This window comes from Pelmatolapia mariae, linkage group LG3_W, assembly GCF_036321145.2.
Source record: "Pelmatolapia mariae isolate MD_Pm_ZW linkage group LG3_W, Pm_UMD_F_2, whole genome shotgun sequence".
Lineage (NCBI taxonomy): Eukaryota > Metazoa > Chordata > Actinopteri > Cichliformes > Cichlidae > Pelmatolapia > Pelmatolapia mariae.
The window spans coordinates 10,109,454-10,136,422 of NC_086229.1; the positions used below are offsets into that span (position 1 = coordinate 10,109,454).

At 41.9% G+C, this 26,969-nt stretch overlaps 1 protein-coding gene across 4 annotated transcripts in view; it reads right to left on the bottom strand.

Annotated features, from left to right (window-relative positions):
• Positions 1-4,156: 4,156 nt before the first annotated feature.
• Positions 4,157-26,969, bottom strand: part of LOC134624174 (protein NLRC3-like) — a 55,582-nt gene continuing 32,769 nt past the window's right edge. For 2 of the 4 annotated variants that reach the window (XM_063469157.1, XM_063469158.1), the window contains exons 8-12: positions 16,123-16,302; positions 14,059-14,232; positions 8,032-8,205; positions 7,001-7,047; positions 4,159-6,852 (exon numbers count right to left, since the gene is read on the bottom strand). In XM_063469157.1, coding sequence (XP_063325227.1) covers positions 6,314-6,852; positions 7,001-7,047; positions 8,032-8,205; positions 14,059-14,232; positions 16,123-16,302 — 1,114 coding nt within the window. In that variant the 3' untranslated portion in view covers positions 4,159-6,313. Of the gene's footprint in view, positions 6,853-7,000; positions 7,048-8,031; positions 8,206-14,058; positions 14,233-16,122; positions 16,303-26,969 lie in introns of all 4 variants that reach the window. The other 2 variants (XM_063469159.1, XM_063469160.1) reach the window with 2 other exon arrangements.

A 26,969-nucleotide genomic window follows, 5' to 3' on the forward strand; every position in this document is an offset into this window, starting at 1 on the left:
CAGTCAGATTGGCTTTGTATGGATGGTGTAACAGGGGCTGGGAAAGGATGCTGAAAGCTGAATATAATACAGAACAATAACAGGACATATAATCATGTAGAAACATGATCTTCAACAGGCACACTTCTATTATTCATGATCACAAAGAACTTGTGCAGCCCTGATATCAGCCCTAATATATGAGTGTGTTTGCCCAAAGATTGAAACAGCATCAACATGACAGCTGTAAGAAATCTTCTCTCAGCCTTGTTTGGCAGAAGATCCCTGCAACAAAGATTGTAGCTGAAAGATGACGTGTGTAAAGTTTGTCTTTGGGAGGGTTGAGGCTGTTTTTAGACCTTTGATAGTTTCAATCCAGTTCTGAAAGACAGAAATAAAAACAACATCATTAAGATCAGATCATGGAGCTGTTTCCTGCCTTGTTTCTAGCTTCACATTACAAGACTTTACTGCAATAAAGATGCTAACATGTATCTGTAGGAACAACATCATTGAATCTAGAACAACTGGAGCCAAACCAGTGGCTCTGCTGGGATCACTGGTGAGCCAACACTTCCTTGTTGATGCAGATTTCAGGGCTTCCTGTTGCTCCTCCGTTATAACTGTTCTCTCTTCTCAACACATGATGACACAAAGGAATCAGCAGTGACGAAGATGATGCTGAAGCACACATTTCACACATATAACAGAGCAGTGCAGTTACACACACCTCTGCTTGACATTAGGCCTCAAACAAAGACACAAAACACTAACTTGACTCTAAATAGAAGAAACTGGCAGCTTTTTCTGTTCTGTGCTTATATTTGACACACATGCTTCTCTTTGTGCAAACACACATCGCACTATAAGGGTAACCTAGCACACAATGATTGGACAGCACAGTGATGATGCTGGGAGATCCTATACGAAGCAACACAGAAACACTGAGAACTTTAAACATTGATTATATTGAGATAAGCAGCCGACCCAGTCTAGATAAAGGCGAGCAGCTGGGACCGCTGCTGCACCAAAAACAGGTTTCAGTGTTTCCATGTGTGTGTGTGTGATGTCTTTACTTATACTGGTCAATAGACTTTAGTCAACACATGATTGAAAGGTGTTACACATGAAATAAAAACAGTGTTTCATCTTTATTCCTCTGAAGCAGCTGCATTATAACCAATCTGCTCCTTTGTGGCCTTTAAAACAGCTTAAATAACTGTTGTTATATTTGTTTCTGCTCCTCTTGGACAGACGACTCTTGAAAAGACATTTTTGAATTTCAATGTGACTTTAACTGGATAAATATGGGATATATAAACGTCCCTCTGCAACAAACTGATTCCAGCTTCTACCTCATGATAGGAATGTTTTTGTGGCTCAAGATGACCTGATATCTTTCATGATGGAGACATTTGACACATGTTTCACATATTATAGACCAACAAGTTATTCATAGCAGTTTAAATACGGGGAGTCACTTTTGGGCCCAGCAGATAAAACAGAGCCAATATTTCCTTCTTTATTTAAGTGACGTGTGTCACAGATGTGACCTAGTAAAGTGTAGCTGAACATTAGTAACGTTATTAACACTCTCAGCTCGTCCTTGTTCCAGACCTGAAGATCCTCTTCTTTCATTCAGCAGCAGCTTCAGGTCTCTGATGGTCCAGGCTTGTTGTTGGGAAACAGCCCTGCTGGGATGATGGTGTCCTCACAGAAACAGTCAGTGATGCTGTTGATCTTCATCACAGAGCACGTCCCAGTCTGCAGTCTCAGTCCTGCAGGGCCTCGCTGGCTTCCTGACTCCACCCAGTCAACAACAGGAAGTGTTTGCAGGAACAAAGTGAGGCTGTGGTCAAACAGGAGTTTTTATCTCCTGGCTCTGACTCTCACTGCGGCCCCGCTGCTGTGTCAACATGTGTTTGTGCTAAACAATGATGGAAAGTGTTATAAATGACTTGTTGGCCTCTGATCTGTCACAAACAGCTGAAACGTGTCTCTCATGAGTCACATGAAGGTTTCTGACAGAAAGGACAAAAAGTAGCTGCAGTCAGTTTGTGTCATTTTTATATTTATTCATCTGGGAGAAAAATCTGAGGGACATTAAAATGTGTTTTTCAACAGAGACAAGAACATAAATATAACGTCACAGGTAAATGAACATATTTCAAGTAAACAGCTGGACTGATCAGGTCCAAGTGATCAACAAACAGCTGTCATATCTTTATATATAAGCTCTTTATAAATCCTGTTCACTGCAGTCTGTTTCCTAATAATGTCAAACTGTTAGAAACACAGAAACATGGTCTTTGTTCACATAAAGCTGTCTGGGATCCTTTGTTGTTCTTTTGATGCAGAGTTACATTATAAATATAAAGAGTTATTTCAGAGTCTCATCAGTTTTCCTGCATGTCTTTATTGAACACATCAGCAGGGCTGAAGCTCTCATGTTAAACACACACTGATCTATGGACACGTTCATGTGTTTCTAACAGAACCAGGCTGTTATCAGCTGCACTAACATGATGTCACACACACTGAATGTAACAGTGACATCATCACACAATCAGCTGTGATTGTTTCACTGTCATCAAACTAGTCAACAGGAAGTAGAATCAATAGAAACCAATCATTTACTGACAGCATGTCTGATGGAAATAAGTGCAGATTATGTATGAAGTATAACTGCACACAGTAACTGTGTTACAATAAGGACTTAACAGCGCCCTCTGCTGGAGTGTTTCAGTACTGCGTTAACTAGAATACACCACCTCCTCCTCCTCCTCACACCACCTGCTACAGCTCTACTCTTCTATGACTACAGTCATCCACAGCACTGATGTGAGGTCACATGGTTCATATGTAAGGAGCACAGAGACGTCCTAGCAGCTGACCTCAGGTCAGTTTAATGACTGTGAGCAGCAGCTGTGTTCTTGTCACTGTGACAGGGAGACACTCTCAGACACAGCGCTCATGTCAGCTTGTTCTCATGCAGGAGGATCAGGAGCTCCATGTTTGTCTTCATGTTTGAATCATGATGTGTTTGTGCCATCAGAGTCTGTCATGAGTACTCAGGGTTTCACAGCAGCTCTTCTGGATGCTGACGAGGACTCCAACCTCATGTTTCACCTCTCTGAGCTTCTGATGTCTGTGAACACTCGTGTTTCTTCTCTGGGCTCATCTGGACAAAAACACCTTTCTGTGTTTGGCTCCAGCCTCATTGTGACTGACAGGAAGTGTGTTATCCATGAGCTTCTTTGTTTCCTGCTGTGTTTCCTGTCTGTGGACAAACACGAGTGTTTCAGCTGAGGACTTGGTTCCTTCCACCTGTCCATACAGGACATCACGCTGTCTTTTCTCTTTAAATGCAGCTCCAGGTCCTTCCACGTGCTGTATTTGTGCAGTTTGTAGTGTGTCCTGGGAAACGTAGCACACATGGTGTTCTTCTGCTGTTTCCTCCTTTCACTGAGTGTGAAACACTGACGCTGTGCTGTTGTTCACAGAGCTGATTCTAGCTGCAGCTGGACTCTGTCATCTAACTGAATGTGTTGGTGCTGATCACGGGGCTCTGAGGGGGGAGCAGCAGGAGGACTCTGGATGCTGACGTCAGTGTATCTGTGGAAGCTCACACAGCGTCTCTGTCATTCAATATTGTGCTATATATTGTATCTATGCAAAGATGAACAGACTGTGTGTTCACTGGTCTCTGTGCTGCTGACTGCTGCAGCTCTGATGTCATCATCACTCCCTCCTCCACCCTCAGCAGTCCCAGCATGCTGCTGTGGTGCACCCCACCCTCACTCTACACCTGAGCCATAGACCACACCCTCCACCTCAATATACACCACAGTTTTCTCTGCTATGGAAATGAGATCAGGAGGAAATCATTATTATTATTATTTAATAAATGCTCACATTAATGTGGGCTTATTTGTTTCATATTAGAAACATTAGTTGAGTGTTTTTAGTATAAAATGGTGAAAGTCCCTCTTTTTGCTCCGCCCCTCACCTGTGGATGGGCGGTGCTGTTACCGTGGTGACAGCTGTGATGTGTTTCAGTCCTGCCTGGTTATCACTGCAGGAATCTTTCACATTTATTACAGGTAATAACTCTGATTTTTCTGTGTATTATGAACTAAATGTATCCTGATACACACAGAGATGGATGAGCAGAGGTCACATGATGAAAGAACAAACATGGAGTCTTTGATTTATTTAGATATTTATTGATGAAGGCAAACAAACCCTGACACTGAACCATCGTCCAGCAGAACAAACCTGATCACATGACCTGCTGACCCAAACAGTGAAAAGCTCCATGGCAACAACAACAAACAGCCTCACATATGTTAACAGAGGCTGTTAGAAGCACAGAGTCTTTACAGTCTTTCTCCTGTTTGTACACAGATCTCTGCACATCTTCATCACAGTTACTCACAGACGTGCAGAGTGTGTGGATATCAAAGCTAAGTTTCCACCATGTTTGTAGTCTGTACTGGGACTCATGGAGCATCTCTCTATGAGCACTCAGTGCTTTAAACAGTGAGTCCCAGTTTAACCAGCAGCCTTCACACCACACATCACACAGACATGGAAACTTCAAACCCTCAGACTGAAGTCACTGGCAGTCTCTGGCACCAGCGACTGCGCTAACAAACACACAGCAAACAGTGAAGGTTTGGTAGAGAAAGCTGGTTGGGTAATACCAAGTATGCAGCGAAGGAGGCGGGGTTACATTACTAGATGATTAAACATGGAAATATTTTGCTAATAATAAATGAAAAGATCAAATAAAATCAAGATAATTCATAATTTTATAAACTGGAATGATGAAATTATATTGGCTGGATCTGATTATTGGGGGGTCATGACCCCCGTAACCCCCCTGGAAATGACGCGCCTGATCCTGAGGTCAAATCCACCATCTTTGTTTCAGTGCTTCATGTTCTCCCGTGTTTGTGTGCGTCCTCTCCGGTACTCCGGCTTCCTCCCACAGTCCAAACACATGCAGTTAGTGGGGTCAGGTTAACTGTGAGTGGTTGTGTGTCTCTCTGTGTTATTGCTGCATCATTCAGCTCTGTGCCCCAGTCAGCATCACTGTGTCTCCCAGTGTCAGTGTTTCTTTTCCTGTAACACTCAGCACAGGCTCAGCTGGTATCCAGTGTTGGACTTTCAGCTGCTGTCATAGATCCTCTAACATAGATCAGCTCATGTTGTTAGATCAGTGCAGCTGCCTGTCATGTCCTGATGTTTCTCTGGGTCAGCAGCTTCTCCATCAGAGGTTCACATGGAGCTGATCCAGTATCTCCAGTAACTGTGTTCTGTGCCTCACTGGTTCATCCTTCTGTCTGTGTGACGTCAGTCAGATGTTAAACTCTGTAATCTTCACTGTGTCACAGAGTTCAGTGAGTCCCGTTATTCACAGGATCAATCAGATCATCAGAGAACAGCTGATCAGCAATCAGTGGTGCCAACAGCGCCTCCTGTGGTGAGAGGATGCAATAATGCAATGTAGCATTTTTACACTGAACACTTGCAGTCATGGAAACTGTCTGTTGGATCTGTGTGACGTTGCTTTCTTGTGTTGCTTTCTTGGTTAGAGTTCCTCACAAATGTCCAGATGATTCTTCTAATGAGGCGTCGACCATGTTTTCAGTTCTTTGGAAGAAAACATCGCCCTTTGCCATCCTTACTTTTCTTTGACTTCTTCAAATGCAGCTGAACTCCAGCTGGTATTTTATTGGACTCTGCAGCTGTTTCTGGTCATCAGTTCATTCCTGCAAACCTCTGAACCTGAACAACAATGATGCTGCATTGCTGGCTGATCCCAAAAGGTTGATTCTGTCCATCTGGACGTTTTCACGTTTGCTCACTGATCAGGTGACTTCTTCAGTCTCAGCTGACTGCAGCTTTACAACCTTACAAACAGCACATTTGCACAATGACTGAAACCAGCAGCACCTGATATATATGATACTAATATGATACATATACATATATAATCCATACTAATGATGAAGGAACTGAGCTCACAGTGTTCATTCAGTGAACTACTCAGTTTATTTTGGGCCTCAGAAATGCTCACTCTGTTTGTACATCACTGTCAGCAATAGACTCATTCTGCTGTGTGGACAGGAACACATGTGACATCACTTCCTGTTTGTTTGTGACTGAAGAGGAAGAAGTTTACAAGGAATCATTTAGAAGAGTTTCAAACATCAACTGATTGAATCCATGAATCTGAAAACGTGTTTGTGAGTGAAAGAGACAGACATGTACAGACTGAACTGTTCAACAGTCAGAGTGTTTCTCTAACAGGAGACACTCTTTACACTCAGCACAGGGACACTGAGGCACCAGGAGACCAGAGACTAAACCCAGGATAAAGAGTTTGAGTGAATGTGGTGTTGAAGGTGTGGAGGTGGATCAGAGTGTCAGAGGAGACTCTGTAGAAGGACAGAGTGCCAGCAGGACAGTCCACATACACTGCTGCTCTGTTAGAGACAGAGGAGGAGGAGGAGGAGGAGGAGGAGATGGGTGTGTAGCTGTTATTGTGGATAGCACAGTAACCATCATCAGAGCACTCCAGACTCCAGGACTGATCATTGCGTCCAAACACACAGTCTTTACTGTCTCCTTTCCTTCTGATGCTTCTGTAACTCACTGATATATAAACGTCTCCTCTCCACTCGACCTCCCAGTAACAGCGACCAGTCAGACCATTTCTACACAGCAGCTGAGGACAAACATCAAATCTGTCTGGATGATCAGGATATGACTGAACCTCCTCCACATGTGTCACCTTCCTGTTGTTGTCAGACAGTTGGAGGTTTGTGTTCACTGTGTTTGTGTCGATTGTGAGTTGACAGGAATCTGATGGAGAGAACAAACACAATCCAGCTGCAGTTATTGATCCATCATCTGTTCATTGATTGACACTTTGATGATGACTCCTGACATGATGAAGATGGTTGAATGTGTGCTGCTTTGTTTTCATGAATCCCATTAAAAACACACTTACACTTCCTCAGACCTGGTCTCAACCATCGGACTCCAGCAGGCTCCGCCCTGAAAGGAGGAGGGGTCAGAGCAGTCAGCATGCACACATGGACATTACATGGCTCTCACACACACACTGTTACACACTGAGCTCAAAGCTCGGCTCCACTGTTTTATTCAAAGAAATCTACATTTATTTATCAGCACATTTAAAAACAGTTTGAGCCAAAGTGCTGCACAGAGTAGAGATAAAATAGGAAACATACACAGTAATTACTATAAAGACTCGTCAGAATTGAAAGCTACAGAGTACAAATGTGTTTCCAACCGGGTTTTAAAAATGTCGAGTGTTGGTGACGACCTGATGTGAAGGCGACTGTTCCAGAGTTTGGCTGCAGCGATCGATAAAGCTCACCTCTGTTCTTACGTCTAGTTCTGGTCAGAAGCTGCTTATCTGCAGACCTGAGGGCTCGACTTGGATTATTTTTGTTAGAGATAAGATGGAGCTAATCCATTCAGAGATTTAAAGACAAACAACAAGATGCCATATTTCCTTGCTTTCTACAACTTGAGCAGCTATTGCTAAGTAGGCCACTTTGCTCTGCTAAGGATTTGTGTGACCATGATGGAAACTCTGATAAGCTAATGCTGTTTATGGGCCCTGTTAGAATCAATATTTCATTCTCATTCTGTTGTTTGAGAACAATAACAGAAAAATGTGCACTTGAGAACAAATTTATTGTGAATTCAGCTGTGAATGTAGAGTTTCCATTATTTAAGCTTCCATTTCCAAATGTTAGCTGACACTTTATTAGGTACACTGGCATCTATCTCAGGTACACCTGTGACGTAAATGTTCCTGCAAACAGACTCCTTGGAGACCCCTGCATAAATATCCATGTACTATCCAGCTAGACTAGTGTGTCTGTCCCTGAAAATATTCCTGCATGTGTGATTGTTCATGTCTCATCTGCAGGAAACAAACAGGAAGTGAGTGAAGGACACAGGAAATGTTTCCAGCTCTTCCTCCTCTATCAGACATTCTCTCCATACCTGAGAGTGTCCAGTCTCCAGCCTGGATCCTTCAGTCCAGCCGACAGCAGCTTCATTCCTGAGTCTCCTGGATGATTGTAGCTCAGGTCCAGCTCTCTCAGATGGGAGGGGTTGGAGCTCAGAGCTGATGCCAGAGAAGTACAGCCTTCCTCTGTGATCCGACAGCCTGACAGGCTGCAGACACACAAAACAACAATCTGTCTGTTATCCATCTCTATGGCAGCATAACTAAGGGATGGTTCAGGGTCACCTGATCCAGCTCAAACTATAAGCTTTATCAAAAGTAAAGTTGGAAGCTGATCTTCAAAGTAGAGAGGGAGTCTGTCTCCTGAACTCAAACTGGGAGCTGCTTCCACACCCAGTCCAACACAGCCAGGCTTTCTTTGCTGCTTTGACAAAACCTCAAATCCCAGTCAGAGATGATGAGCATCATCACAGTGATGATCATTTCTCTGTTAACCCAGGCTTTCTGCTTCAGGATCTGTGCACGCTCACAGAACAAGGAGACCTTTAAACATCATTTCACTAAATGGATGGACTGAGCTCAGCCTACAGATGAACTGGTGCCAGAGATCATAAAGAACATCAAACAGTCAAATTCAACACTTTAGATGGAAATATGAGATTAATGCTGCAGACAATCATGAACCTGCTGAATTCATGAACATCAAGAATGCAGCGAGTGGTAAAATAAAGATTTGACCTCAGTGTTTCTGTCTATTCCTAACATATTCCTAACATGATAGCTGCACTTTAGAGCTCTAAAACTGGAACTGACATGTATTTAAACTCTACATGTTACTCAGTACATTCAGTTCTGACACTCGCCCACAGTCCAACAAAGGAAACATGGAGATCACATCAGTTTGTCACCAAAGTCTAATTATTAGGGCAACTTAACCTGTTATTATCTCGTTAACTCGTTAATTGATTAACATCAGCAATTATTTTAATCACAGTTTTTAAAATGATGATTATTGTGAAAGTGCTCACTGGCTCTGTATATAAAGCCATGGGTCACAGGAGGGATGTTGGTCAGTGCTGGCTTGAAATGGGCGTCATTATGCGTCTCAGCCAATGAGAGCATTGAGGGTGGGCCTAATACTACTGCAGCGCTCACATGACCCAGGACAGAAAGAAAGGGGCGGGGACAGAAACATGGAGACAGGTACAGATCTTTGACATGTTCATTTTAAACTGTTCCAGGAGGCAGTGTTGATACAACTAAAGTTATCTGGAAGCAAAGTTGAGTTTTTTTTTTATCACCAGAGTACTTCAAGTCTGAAGTATCACTTAAATGCATTACACGCTGTTGATGGCAGCAAATAAACCACCCAAACAAACAGAGGTGGGAGGCTTGGGCAGACTACATAGATTCAGCTGGTGGGAGGAGTCTAGATAAACCAAAGAAAGACAAGCTAACAAACGCCACAGTGAAGTGAGTAGCTACAAACTGCAGGCTGATTAGTGTTGTTGAAGAAGTCGGTCTGAGGAACGTTCTTAGGATCAACAAATGACGGCATGCATGAGCCTCAAGACGCACCATCACAAGAAGAACACATGAGCTGTAGAAAAAGGAGAGGCTACGAAAGCCACCGCGTTACAACATGAACCTGCTGTTGGTCTCTCTGGAGACTACTGGACGTTGCTGGGTAACCATGGTTACCTGGGAGTTACAGAAACGTGCTAACATGTGATTCATGTTGCACAGCAGTGGGACATTTGAAATAAAGTCAGCACACTCAGTACAGACAGTGCATCAAATATGATGCTGCTGCCAGACGTCTGCCTTTGAACACGTCCCTGCATCGCACACAACACCAAGGTTGCCATGGCAATCACAGCTAACAGGCACAAAATGCACAGTTGGAACCCTGCAGGTATATTTAACATGATGTATTTCTCAGTGTCCTGTCTGTGTGTGAGAGACAAACAGCCTCTGCATGTGTGTGTAAATACAGCATGAATATGTAGAGGACATGTTTGTGTATATAAGGACATGAATGCTCTGCGTCATTTGAATCTTTGATTCTTGTTTCTGTTGCAGGTCTGTGACTGAACTTCTGGGAGGAGAAACGTTGGTTTCATGCTCTGTGATTCTGTGTTTTGTCGTCTCTCTCAGGTGATGGAGAGCTCAGATGATGACTCCGCCTACGTGGTCAAATTCAAGTCTACATTCAGAACAGACCTGGAGACACACAAGCAAAATGCCAACATTGTATATGTGAAAACTGCTGCTGCACTGGAGCCAGATTCAAGGAGCTCAAGTGTTTACCCAGATCTTACTGAACTTACTGAAGGAACAGAGGGTTGTTGGAGGGAAACCTGTGGAAGCAACAACATCCGAGCCACCAGAGAAAAAGTTGCCCTATTGGTGCTTCATCAGAGTGTGAACAGGAGGAAGACTCAGCTGAGAACAGTGTGGTGGATACAGAGCAGAGCCCAACATCAGTACACAGGCCTGTCCATTAGAGTGCTGCTCCAAACATGCAGCACATGTACTTGGCCACAGCTGCAACATCTGTACCTGTGAGAGCTTGTTCTCTGTTGCTGCTCATATTGTACAGAAGAAGAGAGTTTCTTTATCATCAGAAAATGTCAGTGAGCTTGTGAGTCTTAGCAGCTGGCTCGGTGCAGAGGAGGAAGAACATCTCAAGTCAGAGGAAGATAAATGCAGTTCATGTTGTCAACTCAACCTGGACTATTGAAAGTGTTTTTCTTTGTCTTGTTTCTGACTGAGATTCTCCAAAGGAAATCCAGCACAAACACACACTTCACACACTCAAAGTCCTGCACAGTAAATGAGCTGATGAGCGTTTGTGCTGCTACCTGATAACAGAACAATAGTTCTGCTGGTTCCTGTTCTGAAAACACACATTTATAAATGTTCACTTGCTGCTGATCAAAGGTGCCTGTTATAATGTTATGTTGGTGGCTCTGGACTCTGAGGGGAACTTTGTAAAAAAATAGATCAAATGTTGACGTCCTGGCAGAGGCAAAGAACTTTGATATTAGATCAGATTCATGTTTCAGCTCAGATTGACAGAAATATTTGAACTGCTACTGTGTTAAAGGGAATACTGCTGTTAGAAAGCACCTGATTTGTTTCTGCACACTGAATGTTGCACTTCTCATACTGCAGTACTATTAAAATAAGTACACAATACACTACTTTTGAACTCATGATTGAATGTTGCTGTAACAAAGCCATTAATGGTGATTCAAAGTGTTCATGGTTGCCCAGTGTCATGGTTCGTATTTGAGGTGAGAGACAAACGACTGCAAAGTCAATGATTTTATTACACACACGTGTGTGGGGAAGATACACCGTCACACAACCAGCTTCGATCTCCCCCGAACAATAAACGAGCAGTTGTATTTATACTATCAGGATATCAGGAAATATAACGCCCCTTGTGCGTCAAAGCAGATAGATAACATGCATCAGTTCCAGTCATCCCAACCTTGGACACCCTAACCCTAAACAAGAACAGCTCCTTCCTCTGCTCCTCCGCCAAATGCTTCCTGTTATTTTACTTCACTTATCTCTGGAATTAAACAGCAAAACAAGTCTACATACTGTGTGTGTGTGTGTGTGTGTGTGTGTGCAGGCAGACATCTGTTCCCAAGCAAACTCCAATGCAGCAGGTTGCTGAATACACACAGACCTCTATTCAGTTTCTAGATTATATGTGGTGTATTATATTGTAAGCATGTATGCAATTCTGTCATAGCTCGAGTCACCGTAACTTTCTCAATTGATCGGCCAGACATCGCGCTGCCCGAAGCTTCAGACCATTAATTAACTTGACCGAGCTTCAACTCTTTAAAAACAAAATGCATTGTGTATAACATGATTACAGTTGCACCTGCAATGAAAGATTGTATTTCAAGTGTTGTCATAATCACATGACAAACTTTAATGTAACATCAACAGCTTCAATAAATGCTTTGATGAAATGATAATGATAAATGATGCAACAGTAATAATACTGGTTATGAATAATAACAGTAAAATAATATTCTCATCTCTACACCAGCACAACAAATGACTGCACAAGTGTGACTGATCCACTTTCTAATGTGTGTGTAGCCCACACTGTGTGTCACTGTCACAGGTGAGTCTGTGTATCCAGGTTCTATGAGGAGAACAGGATGTAGTGACTGAGTCCAGCAGCTTAAAGTCTGACTCCATCCTCCATTTAAATAACTCACACCAACAACTGAAAAGCTTTGCCTTTGTGCAGCTGACACTTCATTTTAATGTCCTTCAATTCTGGTTCATCTTGTTTCAGTTTCTATAAGCACACAGGTTTCATCAGTGACTCTGTGACCTCAGTAATCTTTGCTGGGCCTTAATGCTCTGAACAAAGCTGCACATCACAAGACTAAATAGAAACAGTCTTTCATTTCTCACTGCTGTTTGACTTCAGCTCTCAATGTCCCACCATAACCCATGGAAAGAATTACTGTCCATCCAGGCTGCTGAACATGAAGCTGATGAAGGTGGAGTATTGTGAGGGCTGATGGAGATGATGATGAGGAATCCAGGAGCAGTGGGTGGATGGCAGCATCAGCATGAAGGATCAGTGTGAGAACACATCATCATCCACAAAGGAAACCAGTCTGAGTGTCTGACGCTCTTGTTAGAAAGATGCAGTCCCAGCAGTTAGCTTGTCTGCTAGTTAGCTGAGAGCTAACTCGTACATTGAATACCAAACTGTGTAAACCAGGGGTGTCAAACATATGGCCCGTGGGCCAAATCCAGCCCTTGAGATAATTTCATGTGTCAAATATTGATGAATTTTCAGGCTTCCTGATAATCAATGTGAGCACGGCTGAGATGTTATTCTGATGAGCAAACCATGTGGCCAAACACTTAAAGAGACAGACTGGGATCATACCATTATGTGAAAGAAGACATGTCCCATAGACAGCAAGGGTAGTGGTAGAGACCAGGTACACAGAGAAATGGGAGCTGTGCTTAAATGCAAACAAACTCGTCCAGGTCTTAAACCTCACGTAGTAGAACTGATAAAATTAGCAGCTGGCTAAAGTGATACCCATTTTATTTCCACCCATTTTCCATTGTGGAGGACAAATGGTTTCAAACTCGTCCAGATCTTAAACCTCATGTGTTCTTCCTAATAGCAGTAAATGGATAAAAATAAGGCTTTTATGAAAACACTGAATACTAATTGCTGCCTTTAAAAAGACTAAATGTACAGTTCAGCATTTAATACTACATAAAATAAACTATATATAAAGTGTGTCTGAATGGCAGAGATGCAGAAATATGTGCATGTAGCACAGAGCCACGGCTCAGTGTCTGAATGAGTCTCACAGACCTGAATGTGCTGTTGTAGCCATTTATAATTATAACGTATAATTCTTAACTGGTTTGATCTGCTACTTACCACAAGCAAGCAGACGTAGAAGGTTTTGAACTTTTAACTATACTGTTTTAGTTTTACAACTTTTCTTACTGTTAAAAACATGTTATGGCCATTCATGCTATACAAAGTAATTAGACATGTGTGGTATCTACAGAAATGTCAGAATCTCAGCTAAAAGGTCACAAAACCATCTCAACAACCACCAAACAGCTAAAACAGCAGGTGAACAGATTACACAACAAAGATGTAAACACAAATCCCCCTGATCATCTGTTTTTCAAAAGTGAAGCGTAGTTTTGGATGTTCATTTACTGCTGGTTCAGTGAATTTTGGTTGGACAGTGATGAAACCTGCAGTCTCAGAATCTGTGAGAAGTCTGCTTTCAGCACGCAGCAGCATTGTTGTGTTGTGTGGATTCACCTCTGCAAACTCATCACTGTTTCACCATCATGTTTCTACTTAGACAATAACAAAGGAAGCAGTTCCCAGGAACTACTTCCTGTTTTAGAACTTTTCAACATAAGAGTATGTTGCACTTCAGAAGACCTCCACTTCTCCTCTTATTAGAGGGCTGCCTTATTATTAATTTGCTAATTCTGTCAGTTGAAGAAAAAACAATGCTTGATCTCACCTGAGAGTTTCCAGTTTCCAGTGTGGACTCTTCAGTCCTTCAGACAGAAGCTTCACGCCTGAATCCTTCAGGTTAATGTTACTCAGGTCCAGCTCTATCAGATTAGAGGTCTGAGAGCTGAGACCTGAGGCCAGAGCTTCACAGCTTCTCTCTGACAGGTCACAGTGACTCAGTCTGAAAAATAACAGATAAACAATTACAAAAATAAAACACTTATGTTGAAGTGTAATGAGATACTATTATATTTAGCAATATTTAATCTTGTTTTTGTCAGGAAACTGAGCACTGATGCAGAGCAACATGTGGAGAGAATCAGAGGAGAAGAAGTGAAGAGAGAACAGCAGTAAAACAACACTGAATTGTTCAGTGTGCTTTTGATATCAACAAAATGTATCAAATTTCTTTATTTTGTATTTGTTTTAGTAGAATTGATGATTATCACTTAGATAACAACCACAGGCCAGGTCTACATAGCACTTGGTAACAGTTACACTCAGAAATATTTCAGAAATGTGGACAATTTCTGCTGCAATGTATTCAGTATTGAACAAAGTGAGTGCTGATGATTACTTAGACTTTTCAGACGTCAGCAGTCATTACTTCTTTGGTTTAGTTTTTTTTTATATTTTATTTTAGTTGTTTCCACCTGATCTATGTTAAGTAGAATAAACATTTAAAAAGTAAAGGTATGATCACATATGTACTTACAGAGCTTTATTGGAGGCTTTGACCACTGGCAGCAGCCTCATATGAACCCTTTTTAAAGGCTCATGTTCTCACTTAGATCATCGATTTCTACTTACATTTCTTCCTGGGAAAAATGGGGATTACTTTGAAAACAGGAAGTGTTTTCCCCAATAAGCAGCCCTGGATTAGGTAATCACTCCAACATGTTCGCAGTTAGAAGAAGCTGTCTTGTTATGAGGGAGAGAAGAAAAAGATTGAGGCACAGAAACTTGTTGAAAGAGAGATAAAGCAGCTAAAATCAGGTGTAAAAGTAATGCAGAGGATGAGCTGAATAAAGGACACTCAAGGCTGGCTTGGAAAGGAATGAAGTCCATGGTAGGGATGCAGAGCAAGGACCAAAGATGAATGTGATGCTGAATCAGCAGAAGACTTGGACTCATTTGATTCCAGCTTTGATATCATTGATTTCAATAAAGAGCTTTGTGATTTTAGGAAGAGGCTGGTAGCTCTGAGAGTGACACTGATGAGGTGTCTGTGAAGGTTCTCAGTCATCTAAAGAGCTTAGAAAAAAAGGCATCTGGACTTCTTTAAGTTTCTTGAAGACGTTTCACCTCTCATACAAGAAGCTTCTTTATTTCTAGGGTCAAATGGTGGAGAGTCCCAGATTTAAGCCCTGTGGGAGAGTCTGCCAAGGAGGTCATGAACCCCCGTGTTGATCCTCTACCTAATCACAGGAGCCAAGGTGTGATTAGGTAGCCTCTGTGCAAACAGACTTCAGCCATATGAGAGTGAGTGAATGAGAGAACACACAGCACACGTTGATCTCTGAATGTGTGTGACTTAGTGAAAAAGAGGATTGTATTGAGTATACTGTGATTGTAAAAGAGTTTAAAGAGAAACCTCTACCAACCTCTCAGTGTACATTCACTTTGTAACTCTTTGTGAAACAATAAAGATTCAAATGTGAGTATTATTCTAAGTTAGTGCAAACACCTCTAATAGGTTACTTTGGCCTTTCCAAATAATATCTTTCGTTGGAGTCTGTGGTCCAGGCTTCTAAAACCATCCTAGTTTTACAAGCATTACAATCTAGAGGAGAGCTGCACTAACAGGTGTGACTGATAACATTTGACCTGCAAAGACTACTCATGTTCATTTGTATCAGGACAAGCAGGAAAGAAATGGACATCAACTCTGTCAGGCTGCCTGAGTCCCCTCACCCACATCAGCTCAGAACTCTGCATTACCTACTGAGTCAGAGGGTCAGGGATCAGAAGTTCTACAAAGAGTAGAACAAGGCGTCCTGTGTAGAGGTGTCTGTGGACCTACCGACCCACATCATATCCATCTCAGCACAACTAAAACATGGTGACTGACCTCAGAGTTTCAAATCGACATCTTGAATTCTCCAGAAGAACACACAGCTGCTTCACTCCTGAGTCCTGCAGGTTGTTGTAGTTTCCACTCAGGTCCAGCAATCTGGGATACGAGGGGTTGGACTTCAGCACTGCTGCCAGATAATCACAGCTGAACTCAGACAAACCACAGCTCACCAATCTGTATAAAGAATGAAAGATGTAAGTTTATTAGACAAAGTGCTTGAAATCATTCAGTGTTTCATCATCTGTTCAGAGCCGAAGAAGGTTCAGAATGTAGAAGTTTAAAAAATGGAAACTCCAACACCTTTTTCCAGTCACATGATTAAAGCAGACAAACTACAAGCTCATTTTCATTCCAACAAGTCATCTTCTGACCTGGATTAACAACACTGGTCTCTATGTGCAGCTGGCTGTGAGACCAGTGCTCAGGGAGCGTCTACAAAGTGCAACACTGAAAGAACATCACACACTCATTTGCTTCCAGCACTTTCACACAAACATCTACTGTCATTATTGTCACCAAACTCTGTGGATCCTTTATTGCAAATTCAAATAGGATCAAATGGTCAGACAAAAGAGGGTTATGAGGAAATATGATGAAATGTTGTGTATTAGCAGCAAGTTATTGCATCATTTTCCTCATAAACCAAACTACATGATTGACACACATGTTTTTACAAACTCAGTGTTGGACTTGGATCAGCAGGATAACCCTGATGTGTAAAGGCATTTTAGGCTACGTCCACACTGCAGGCGAAAGCGCATCAAATCTGACTATTTGACCCTATATGACCCATATCCGATCATGGTTTGACAGTGTGAACAGCACAAATCCGATATTTTCTCCATGATAGAACAGAGAAAACCTGACTCAGAGTGGTCAAAACATGTATATATTTTATTCAATCATCTTCTGGAAGAGAGAGCCCTGCACAGCCCAAAGCCAGTTGCAGAATCTCTAACATTAGAAGCTCAAGATGAGTCTCATATAGGTGTTATTTTGGTACTTCAGACGTCACACACAGTTTCAGTTTCGATACAAACAACTCTTTATATGGGGGAGTCCAGTAGGGGGCACGTTGTGGAGTAGACGCGCAAACCACGAGGTCCCATTTATCTGTTAAATTACTTTATGGATCATCTATTGTGGCCCAATTCAGAGATTCTTTAAGCTCTATTAAGAAAGTCAGCATTGTTTTAGCTGTTGTTCTTTCCATCTTCTTGGCTTATCTCGAAGTGAAATGCCTCCTAAGCAGTCTGCTAGAGGAGCACAGGCTAGCTGCTCAGAGACCGCTAGCAAAACTACCGTTGATCCGGCGACACTGCTAGCTTTCCGCGACATTGTCAAAGAAGTGATTCAAGAGGAAAATGACAACCTACGGGACGAAATTAAACGAGCCGTTTCGCCCATCCAAACCGCTCTTGACGAATGTACTGAGAAGTTGGGTGAACACGAAGAAGGCCTGAATAATCTGGATAAGCGGCTAGAAGTTATGGAGACATGTTTCGCAGATCTGAATAACCAATACAAGAAGTTACTGCTGAAAACGGACGACTTGGAGAATCGGGGAAGACGATGTAACTTGCGTATATTGTGCACGTTGTACTGGGTGGTCCCGGCGGTTTGGAGCAGACTCCGATCCTGGACAGAGCTCACCGGGCGGCGGTTGCGCTGCCCACGGAGAGAGGGCGACCGTGGCCGTTCATTGTCGCATCCATTACTACCAGGAGAAAGAGCGGATACAGTGCTTAGCCAGACAGAAAGGCCGGCTGGAGTTTCAAGGGAAGCAGATCTTCATCTTTCCTGACTACAGAGCCAACTTAGCCAGACGCCTGGCTACTTTCAGCGAGGTAAAGGGACTACTACAGAAAAAAGACGGAGTTCGCTTCGGCCTTCTTTATCCTGCCTGGCTTTGGATCTCATTTAATGGAGAAACACAGGTATTCGACTCTCCTAAAGCAGTGAAAGATTTAATTGACTCCAAGTTTGAGTCATCTCCCGAATAACATTACATAAGAACCACCGGGGCTTTCACACCATTGTGACTATATCTTTGTCAATCAATAAACGGACGATCTCTGGTTTAGCTTAGTTTCATGTTCAAAGTTCATTTAGAAATCTCAGATGTTGTTGAGTCTGCCCTTGTTTTCTGGGAGGTTAACTATATTCCAGTACTTGTCACTTAAAAGGGACTCCGGGGTCAGCTTCGATGAGACATGAAACAGGTCAGTTTTTTGGTTGCAGGTAAATTTGACGTGGGAGTTTTTCTCTTTTCTTCTCTTAATTATTTTACTCTATTATGTTGGACTTTGTGACTTTCTAACTTGAATATATTTCGGACTACATGTGTGATTCATAGTTCAGATGATTCTGCTTATGTGGGGTTGGGGTTATGAATAAGGTGAATGGGACTCTTAATTGAAATTGGTGTGTGTCGTTTGGGGACAACACTGAACACGGGGGAGGCGGGTGGGAGGGATTTATCCATTTTTTTCCTTTGTTTCTTTTTCTTTTTGTTGTATATTATTTGCTCAGATTATTGTTAACAACAACATTTCGGTGTACACCCACGATAGAATTGGCATTTGCGACTGGAACTGCCTTTTTCATCATGTACTTATATGGTGATGACTTCTGTTGATTAGACTTCAACTGCTGTGAGTAATGGCTGCCTTGTTAACTTTATTGGTTGGAATGTGAAGGGATTGAACCACCCGGTGAAACTAAATAAGGTACTCTCACATCTTCTTTATCTTAAAGTACATGTAGCGTTTCTTCAAGAAACACACCTTAAGAATACAGATCATGCCAGATTAAGACGAAATTGGGTTGGGCAAATTTCCAAATTCAATGGTAAAGCCAGAGGCGCAGCAGTTTTGATCAATAAGAATACTCCATTTATAGTCTCTCATACAATATTTTATTTATATAGCGCCAAATCACAACAAAAGTAGCCTCAAGGCGCTTCATAGGTACAGAGAAAAACCCAACAATCATATTTTTTTATTATAACCTTTATTTAACCAGGAAAAATAATCCCATTGAGATTAAGAACCTCTTTTTCAAGGGAGTCCTGGCCAAGAGGCGACAACACGTTAAAAATTACAAAGTTACATATATATATTGTAAAATAACAATTACATTTTAAACAACAATTTTCTCTGGCTCTCTCAATCTAGACTTAAAGGCATTTAATGAAATAAGATCTGTTATCTTCCAATCTTTTTGCATCGTGTTCCATTTGGATGGGGCAGCATAAATAAAAGCCCTCTTTCCCAGTTCAGTTCTGGCAAATGGAACATTAAGCAACCAAAGATCGCTTGAACGCAAGCTATAGGAAACAGTGCTTTTCCGTGTGAGCAGATCACAAATGTAAGTGGGCATTTGACCAAGCAGGGCCTTATAAATAAAGATGCACCAATGAGCAAATCTCCTGGAGGACAACGAAGGCCACCCCACACGAACATACAGATCACAACAATGGGTCAGAGCCCTACAGTTTGTAATAAACCGTAAAGAAGCATGATATACTGAATCGATCTTTTGAAGACACTGGGCAGAAGCATTCATATACAGCAGATCGCCATAATCTAAAACAGATAAAAATGTAGCATTCACAAGACGCTTTTTTGTCTCAAAGGAAAAACAAAATTTGTTTCGAAAGGAAAATCCCAATTTTAATTTGAGTTTTTTCACAAGATTGTCTATGTGAGGTTTAAAGGTCAAAGAATCATCAATTAGAAAACCAAGATATTTATACGTATGGACCACTTCTATGAGGTCACCCTCAAGAGTGGACACCACAGGGACAGTTTGAGAAGAATTCTTCATGTTTGAAAACAACATTAGCTTGGTCTTATCAGCATTAAGAACCAATTTCAGCTCCAAAAGTGTGTGCTGAACCACGTCAAAAGCTTTCTGCAAGGATTGTATTGCTTTTTTGAGGTTTGAGCCAAAGGAATAAATAACTGTGTCATCTGCATAAAAATGCATACTGGCATTGGACACATTTTGTCCCAAGTCATTTATATACATGATGAACATCAGAGGTCCTAAAATTGAACCCTGTGGCACCCCAGTGTGAAAATTCAGAAATTCTGAGCACAGATTTTCACATTTAGTGCATTGAGTCCTGTCACTCAAATAATTAGTAAACCAGGAAACAACATGTCTAGACAGCCCTAACGAGAGCAGGCTCTGCTTTAAAATGGCGTGATCCACAGTGTCAAAGGCTTTTGATAGATCAATAAAAAGAGAAGCACAGTGCTGCTTTTTATCAAGAGCAACAAGTATGTCATTTATCACTTTTGTGGCAGCCGTGACAGCACTATGCTGCTTTCTAAATCCAGATTGTAGTTTTGAAAGAATTTCGTTAGAGTACAAGAACTCTTTTAATTGCTCACTAACAAGAGATTCAAGGACTTTTGCAAAAACACACAAGTTTGATACTGGCCTGTAGTTAGTCAGAATGGCCGGGTCGCCTCCTTTTAATATTGGCGTAACAAAAGCAGACTTCCAGACAAGTGGGATTTCATTATTTTGACCCCCTATGAGCAAGCACTTTGGCGACAGTGGGAAGGAAAAACTCCCTTTTAACAGGAAGAAACCTCAGACAGAACCAGGCTCAGGGAGGGGCGGGGCCATCTGCTGCGACCAGTTGGGGTGAATGGTCGCTATGTAGTTGTGACAGGGTCCCTGTTTCATACTTCACTTATTTTAGCAAACGTATATGCTCCGAATTGGAATGATTCAACTTTTTTCAATGACTTTTTTAATTCCCTTCCACAGATTAATACACACCAATTGATCCTTGGAGGAGACATGAATACAGTTATGGATCCAGTACTAGATCGCTCCTCAGATAAAAGACTTCCACTCCCTAAATCCTCATTGGTGTTACAGTCATATTTAAAAACCTATGGGGCTGTTGATGCGTGGCGATTTCTCTACCCCTCCACTAAACAATATTCCTTTTTTTCTGCAGTGCATCAAACATATTCTCGTATAGATTACTTTTTTGTTGACAAAAAATTGCTTCCCAGTATCAAGACTTGTAAATACAATAGCATAGTAATATCTGATCACAGTCCACTTATTTTGGAACTCAGCTTCCCGGATGAACCCGGATGAATACTCCTGGAGACTCAATCCTCTTTCTTTGTCAGATAAGGAGTTTGTGGAATATCTTTCCAAACAAACTGATATCTTTATAAGAAAAACACTATGCCTGGCATGGCCTACAGTACGGTTTGGGAAAGCTTAAAAGCATTCTTACGGGACCATATTATATCATACTGTCTGTGAAGGTTCTCAGTCATCCAGGTCATCGTAGACTAAGGAGCTTGGAAAGAAAAGCGTCTGAACATCTTGAGTTGCTTGAAGACGTTTCACCTCTCATCCGAGAAGTTTCTTCAGTTCTAAGGATCAGTGGTGGAGAGTCCCAGATTTAAACCCAGTGGGAGTTTCCCCCCCAAAAGAGGGACAAAGGACCCCCTGATGATCCTCTACCTAATCACATGAGCCAAGGTGTGAAAGCGGGTGTGGGTCCTAATCAGCCAGAGTTTTGGGTGAGCTCATTGTGAAACCTGGCCCCACCCTATCATGTGATTTCCTGAGGTCAGATGGCCCAGGATGTGAGTGGGCGTTAAGGCGTCTGGGAAAGGATCTCAAAACTGGATTATAGATGGCAGACAGTTGGTGTCGTAAACCCCCGCCTCTGTTCAAAGATGGTCACTCACAGTGGACGTAAATGGCTTCTTTCACTCCTCTTTCAAACCATCTGTCCTCTCTGTCCAAAATGTGAACGTTGGCATCCTCGAATGAGTGACCTTTATCCTTTAGATGCAGATGAACTGCTGAGTCTTGTCCCGTGGAGGTAGAAGAGCCACCTCCACTCTACTGTTCATAGAAAACAGAAACAGTAATGTCTTTCTGAATTGATACACCTTATTTCGCAATTGGATGAGCAACACTCTACAACCCCCTCTCCAAAACTGTATAAACAAAGACTAACGTTACAAACTGAATTTAATTTAATCTCAACCCGGCAGTCAGAGTCTATGATTCTCAAAATTTTAGCACATCAGCTTCGTAAATCAGAAGCATCTCGTATAATCCCTGAAATTAGGACTAAATTTGGACATGTCACCACTACACCACAAAAAATAAATTCTGAATCTTTAAACACACCTGAACTGTTTGAGGCTTTTTTTGATAGAATGACAGTTCTGACTTTAACCTCGGCATTCAGAGACCAATTAGAGGAGCAAATTACAGTGGAAGAAATTAAATTGGCGATTAGCTCAATGCAGAATGGCAAATCTCCGGGTCCGGATGGGTATCCGGTTGAATTTTTCAAGACCTTTAAAGACAGTTAACCACCTTTATTACGAGACATGTTCATTGAGTCATTTGTCTCAAAATGTCTTCCCCTAACGCTTCGACAAACAACCATCTCACTCCTACTGAAGCCAAATAAGGATCCACTAGAGTGTTCATCATATCGTCTGTAGAAAAGCCTGTCTTGGTGTGGACTACATTACCCAGCAGCCTCTGGGCAGTGATGGGATTCATGGGATTTCTAGATGGTCTTAGTTCATTCCTGGACTAAGATTGAGGAGAGAGCTGCTGGGAAGGGAAGCAAATAGCCCATCCTGTATTTGTTGGGGATGGTGTGCGTCACATAAACATGAGTTAATGTTCTGTGCTTAAGATGTTAACCCTGCTACTTGTGTGTGTTGGTCAGTTACCTTTAGCATATGTGCTAGTTAGCGATAGCTATGAAAACCCGTTATTTGATTGTTTTGGGCTTTTTCCTGCTTTGTTTGTTCCCCCTGCCAATTTGTGTGGATTTGTGCGCTGTAATGTCGTTGTATTGTGTGGTGGCTAGGTAGGGGGCTGACTATTTGCTAGATGCATCATCATAAGCGGGTCATCTCTTGTGTTGGAGTGCCCTCTTGTGGCGCCTTTTGGGTAATGCCTCAGTAAATGTGAAACCATAAGTGATATCAGACTGATTTGTGGTGGAGGGATTTGTTACCAGTTTTCTTAATCTTTGATCCGTATTCATGCCTGTTCTATTATTGTTCTGTTTCCTATGCCCTGTTCTTAATCATAGAAACCACACCATATCACCCCTCCACATCCTCCTACTGTATGCCATACCTCCCTGTACTATCCATCTGACCGCCAATAAACTCCACCTGTGGCAATCTAATCCCTGGATGTCAGCCTCTCCTTCCGACCGAGGATAGTTACTATTGCAGCACCCCCCAGCATTAAACTGACGTACACCATTCTGTACATCGTCCTATATCACTCTTAAATGTAGATTTAAAAATACTGTCAAAAACACTTGCTCTCAGGCTAGAGCAATATCTACCGTTGTAATTTCTCCAGATCAGACAGGTTTCGTGAGGGGTAGGCGTGGTTTTTTCAACCTGCTCAGGCTTTTAAACATATTACACACCAAGTCAACTACAGCGCCTGAAATTGCCTTATTACTCGATGCTGAGAAGGCATTTGACCGGGTGCAGTGGGATTATCTGTTTTATACTCTAAATAAATTTGGATTTGGCTCTAATTTCATTTCATGGATTCAGTTACTTTACTCCTCAACCATGGCGCGTGAGAAGGGAATAAAATTCGTTATTCTCTTCTTATTTCCCACTTCTCCGTGGTACGAGACAAGGATGTCCCTTATCCCCTCTTGTTTTTGCATTATCAATTGTACCATTGGTGATTAAACTGCGAGCTGACAGTTGCATTAAATCAGGGTATGTGACCTATCTGGGGGTTAAGGTTACCCACTCATACAAAGGTCTTTATGAAAGAAACTTTGTCCCGCTGCTTAAGAATGCTGAGACAGCTCTTCAGAGATGGAACAATTTACCACTGTCATTAATTGGCCACATCAATTCTGTCAAAATGAACATACTACCGAAGTTCCTTTATCTATTTCAATGTATCCCATGCTACTTACCCAATAAGTATTTTACAACACTGAATAAACATATCTCTGCTTTTATTTGGAATGGCAAAAGTCCACGAATTCGTAAAGATTTTATGTAGAGAACTAGGCCAATGGGTGGATTAGCCTTGACAAACTTTCAGTCTTATTATTGGGCAGCAAATATTTGAAATATGCTGTACTGGATGAGTAATTTTACTACAGAGACTCCAGCTTGGCTCCAAATTGAGTCATCTAATTAGTGGCAAAACTCGCCTATCAGCTTTGTTGAGTTCAGCCCTCCCATTAGAACTATACACCTATAAACGTAACCCTTTGTTGTGTGATTCGCTCAAAATCTGGGTGCAATGTAGGAAAAGGTTTGGGTTACACTTAATGTCAATTAAAGCACCCATCTACTCAAATCATATATTCCCACCCTCCATGATGGAGCCTGCCTTTAAAATATGGGAAAGTAATGGACTTAGAAATAGCTAAGTAGCTTCCTCTTTTTCTGTATAGCTTCCTGTATTTATTAATATACTTGTACAGCTGCACATGGACTTCCTGTTTTTCAGTCTGGCTGAGCACTTAGTTTGTGAGTCAAAAGTGGCCTTGCTCTACTAGCCTTCATTATCAAAGTACATAACACAATATAACTAGCAAATAAGCATTAACAATATATATTAAATACATGACACACCCCAGGTCACTTTCGTATGTGGTACTGAATCCGATACATATCCAATGTTTTAGAAAGCGACTGCTGTGTGAATGGTCATGTCGCATTAAATCTGTCTTTTAGGGGGTGATCGTGGCTCAAGAGTTGGCAGTTCGTCTTGTAATCGGAAGGTTGCCGGTGTCTAGTAGCCTCGCCTCTGTCAGTGCGCCCCAGGGTGGCTGTGGCTACAATGTTGCTTGCCATCACCAGTGTGTGAATGTGTGTGTGAATGGGTGAATGACTGAATGTACTGTGAAGCGCTTTGGGGTCCTTAGGGAGTAAGTAAAGTGCTACACAAGTACAGACCATTTACCATTTATGTCACTGACACAAGACAGATGCCAATTATCAGCGCCGGAAAAGACAAACGAGAAAGCATGAAAGCCAAGGTGTGAAAATGGGTGTGGGTCCCAATCAGCCAGGGTTTCGGGTGAGCTCATTGTGAAACCTGGCCCCACCTTGTCATGCGAATTTCTGAGGTCAGATGGCCCAGAATGTGAGTGGGCGTTAAGGCGTCTGGGAAGGGAACTCAAAACTGGATTAAGAGAGGTGAAACGTCTTCAAGCAACTCAAAGAAGTCCAGACTCTTTTCTTTGCAAGCTCCTTTGACTACAATGACCTGGATGACTGAGAACTTTCAGACTGTGAGAAGGAGGATGTTTTTACTGTTATTGTTAGTATTCATAATCATTATTATCACTGATCAGTTATCATTATCATTTCATCAGAGCAGTTTTGAAGCTGTTTTGCTGTTACATCAAAGTCTGTATTTCAGGTGTTGTCATAATCACATGATGATCCTTCATTGCAGGGTTAACTGTATTCATGTTATCCATATTGCTTATTAGAGAGTTGTTAATTGAGGGTTTGAAGTTATGGGGAAGTGAGAAGTTAAGGTGAAGTCAAGATGATTCCATATCTGCTTACAATACAGTACATCACAGATAATAACATCACAGCTTAGAGCATAGAGGCCTGTAGGCCCAGCACGGCCTGCTGCAGTGTGGAGTCTGCCCAGCAACAGGTGACTCTGAGGTTAACCGAGGATAACACACAAGACACATAGGGGGGCCTGCACACATACACTCACAGTTTCTCAACTTGTTTTGCTCAAAACTGCTACGTGACTTGTCCAGGGTACGTGACCGTTTGGCAGTAACAAGAAGCATCTGGAGTAAGGAGTCAAGGTTCTCCAGGGTCTGATGTACTGGAATGTACTGGAATGTACTGGAATGTTCTTAGATTACGAGAAATGATACTTAGATTTCCAGTAAATCCAAGTGGTTTGACGCATATTATTCGTCATCAACTGTTATATATACCACTCCTTATTTCTGTTCGGGGGAGATTGCCTTGGAGAGTGTAACGATACGCTTCTTCCCCACATATATATGTGTTTAATAAAATCACTATTTTGACATCTACTGGGACCTCCAGTCGTTTGTCCTTTCCTCAAATTGCGAATCAGGACAAGACCTATTCTTTTGCGCATGCGGGCCACGAACCGTTCACACTAGAGCGTGTTTGCTATCACATTTTATTTGAAGTGTGAACAACCAGACAAGAAAAAATATGGATTTGATGAAAAAATCTGAATTGAGCATTAACACCTGCAGTGTGAACGTAGCCTTTGTCTCGCTGTATGAGAGTCAAGTTATTGGTGTTACAGCCTTTCTCCCCTCTGCTGCCGAGGCTGTTAGTCTCTCCCAAACTCAGCATCAGGACTTCCACATGAATGAAAGCAGCAGAAGTGGCTTTACAAATGAAAGAGGAAGAGGAGAAGAAGAGGAGAGGGAGGCCACCCTGACCATCACTCCAGCTGAAAACATCACACTTCCATTAAAGTTGGTGTGAAAATGTTGAGCAGGATGAGCTGCAGTATTGTATAAGTACTGCAGTACTGTGGGCGGGCCCGGGGATTTCTAATTTAGTGACTTGCCATAGAAAAACAGTTCAAACATCACAAAATGTTAGTTATTTAAATTAATAACCATCTCTGCACTTAGTAGAATGACACCTTTCAGCATCTAATGATACTAAGAATATGTTTTCTGTATTGGTATTAGTGATGAAACAATGAGGGGATACTGCAACAGCAGCAAAAGAAACCAGCAGACAAAGCTGAGGTCTGGGTTCCTCTATGCTACATAGAGATTCATAATAATGAGATATATT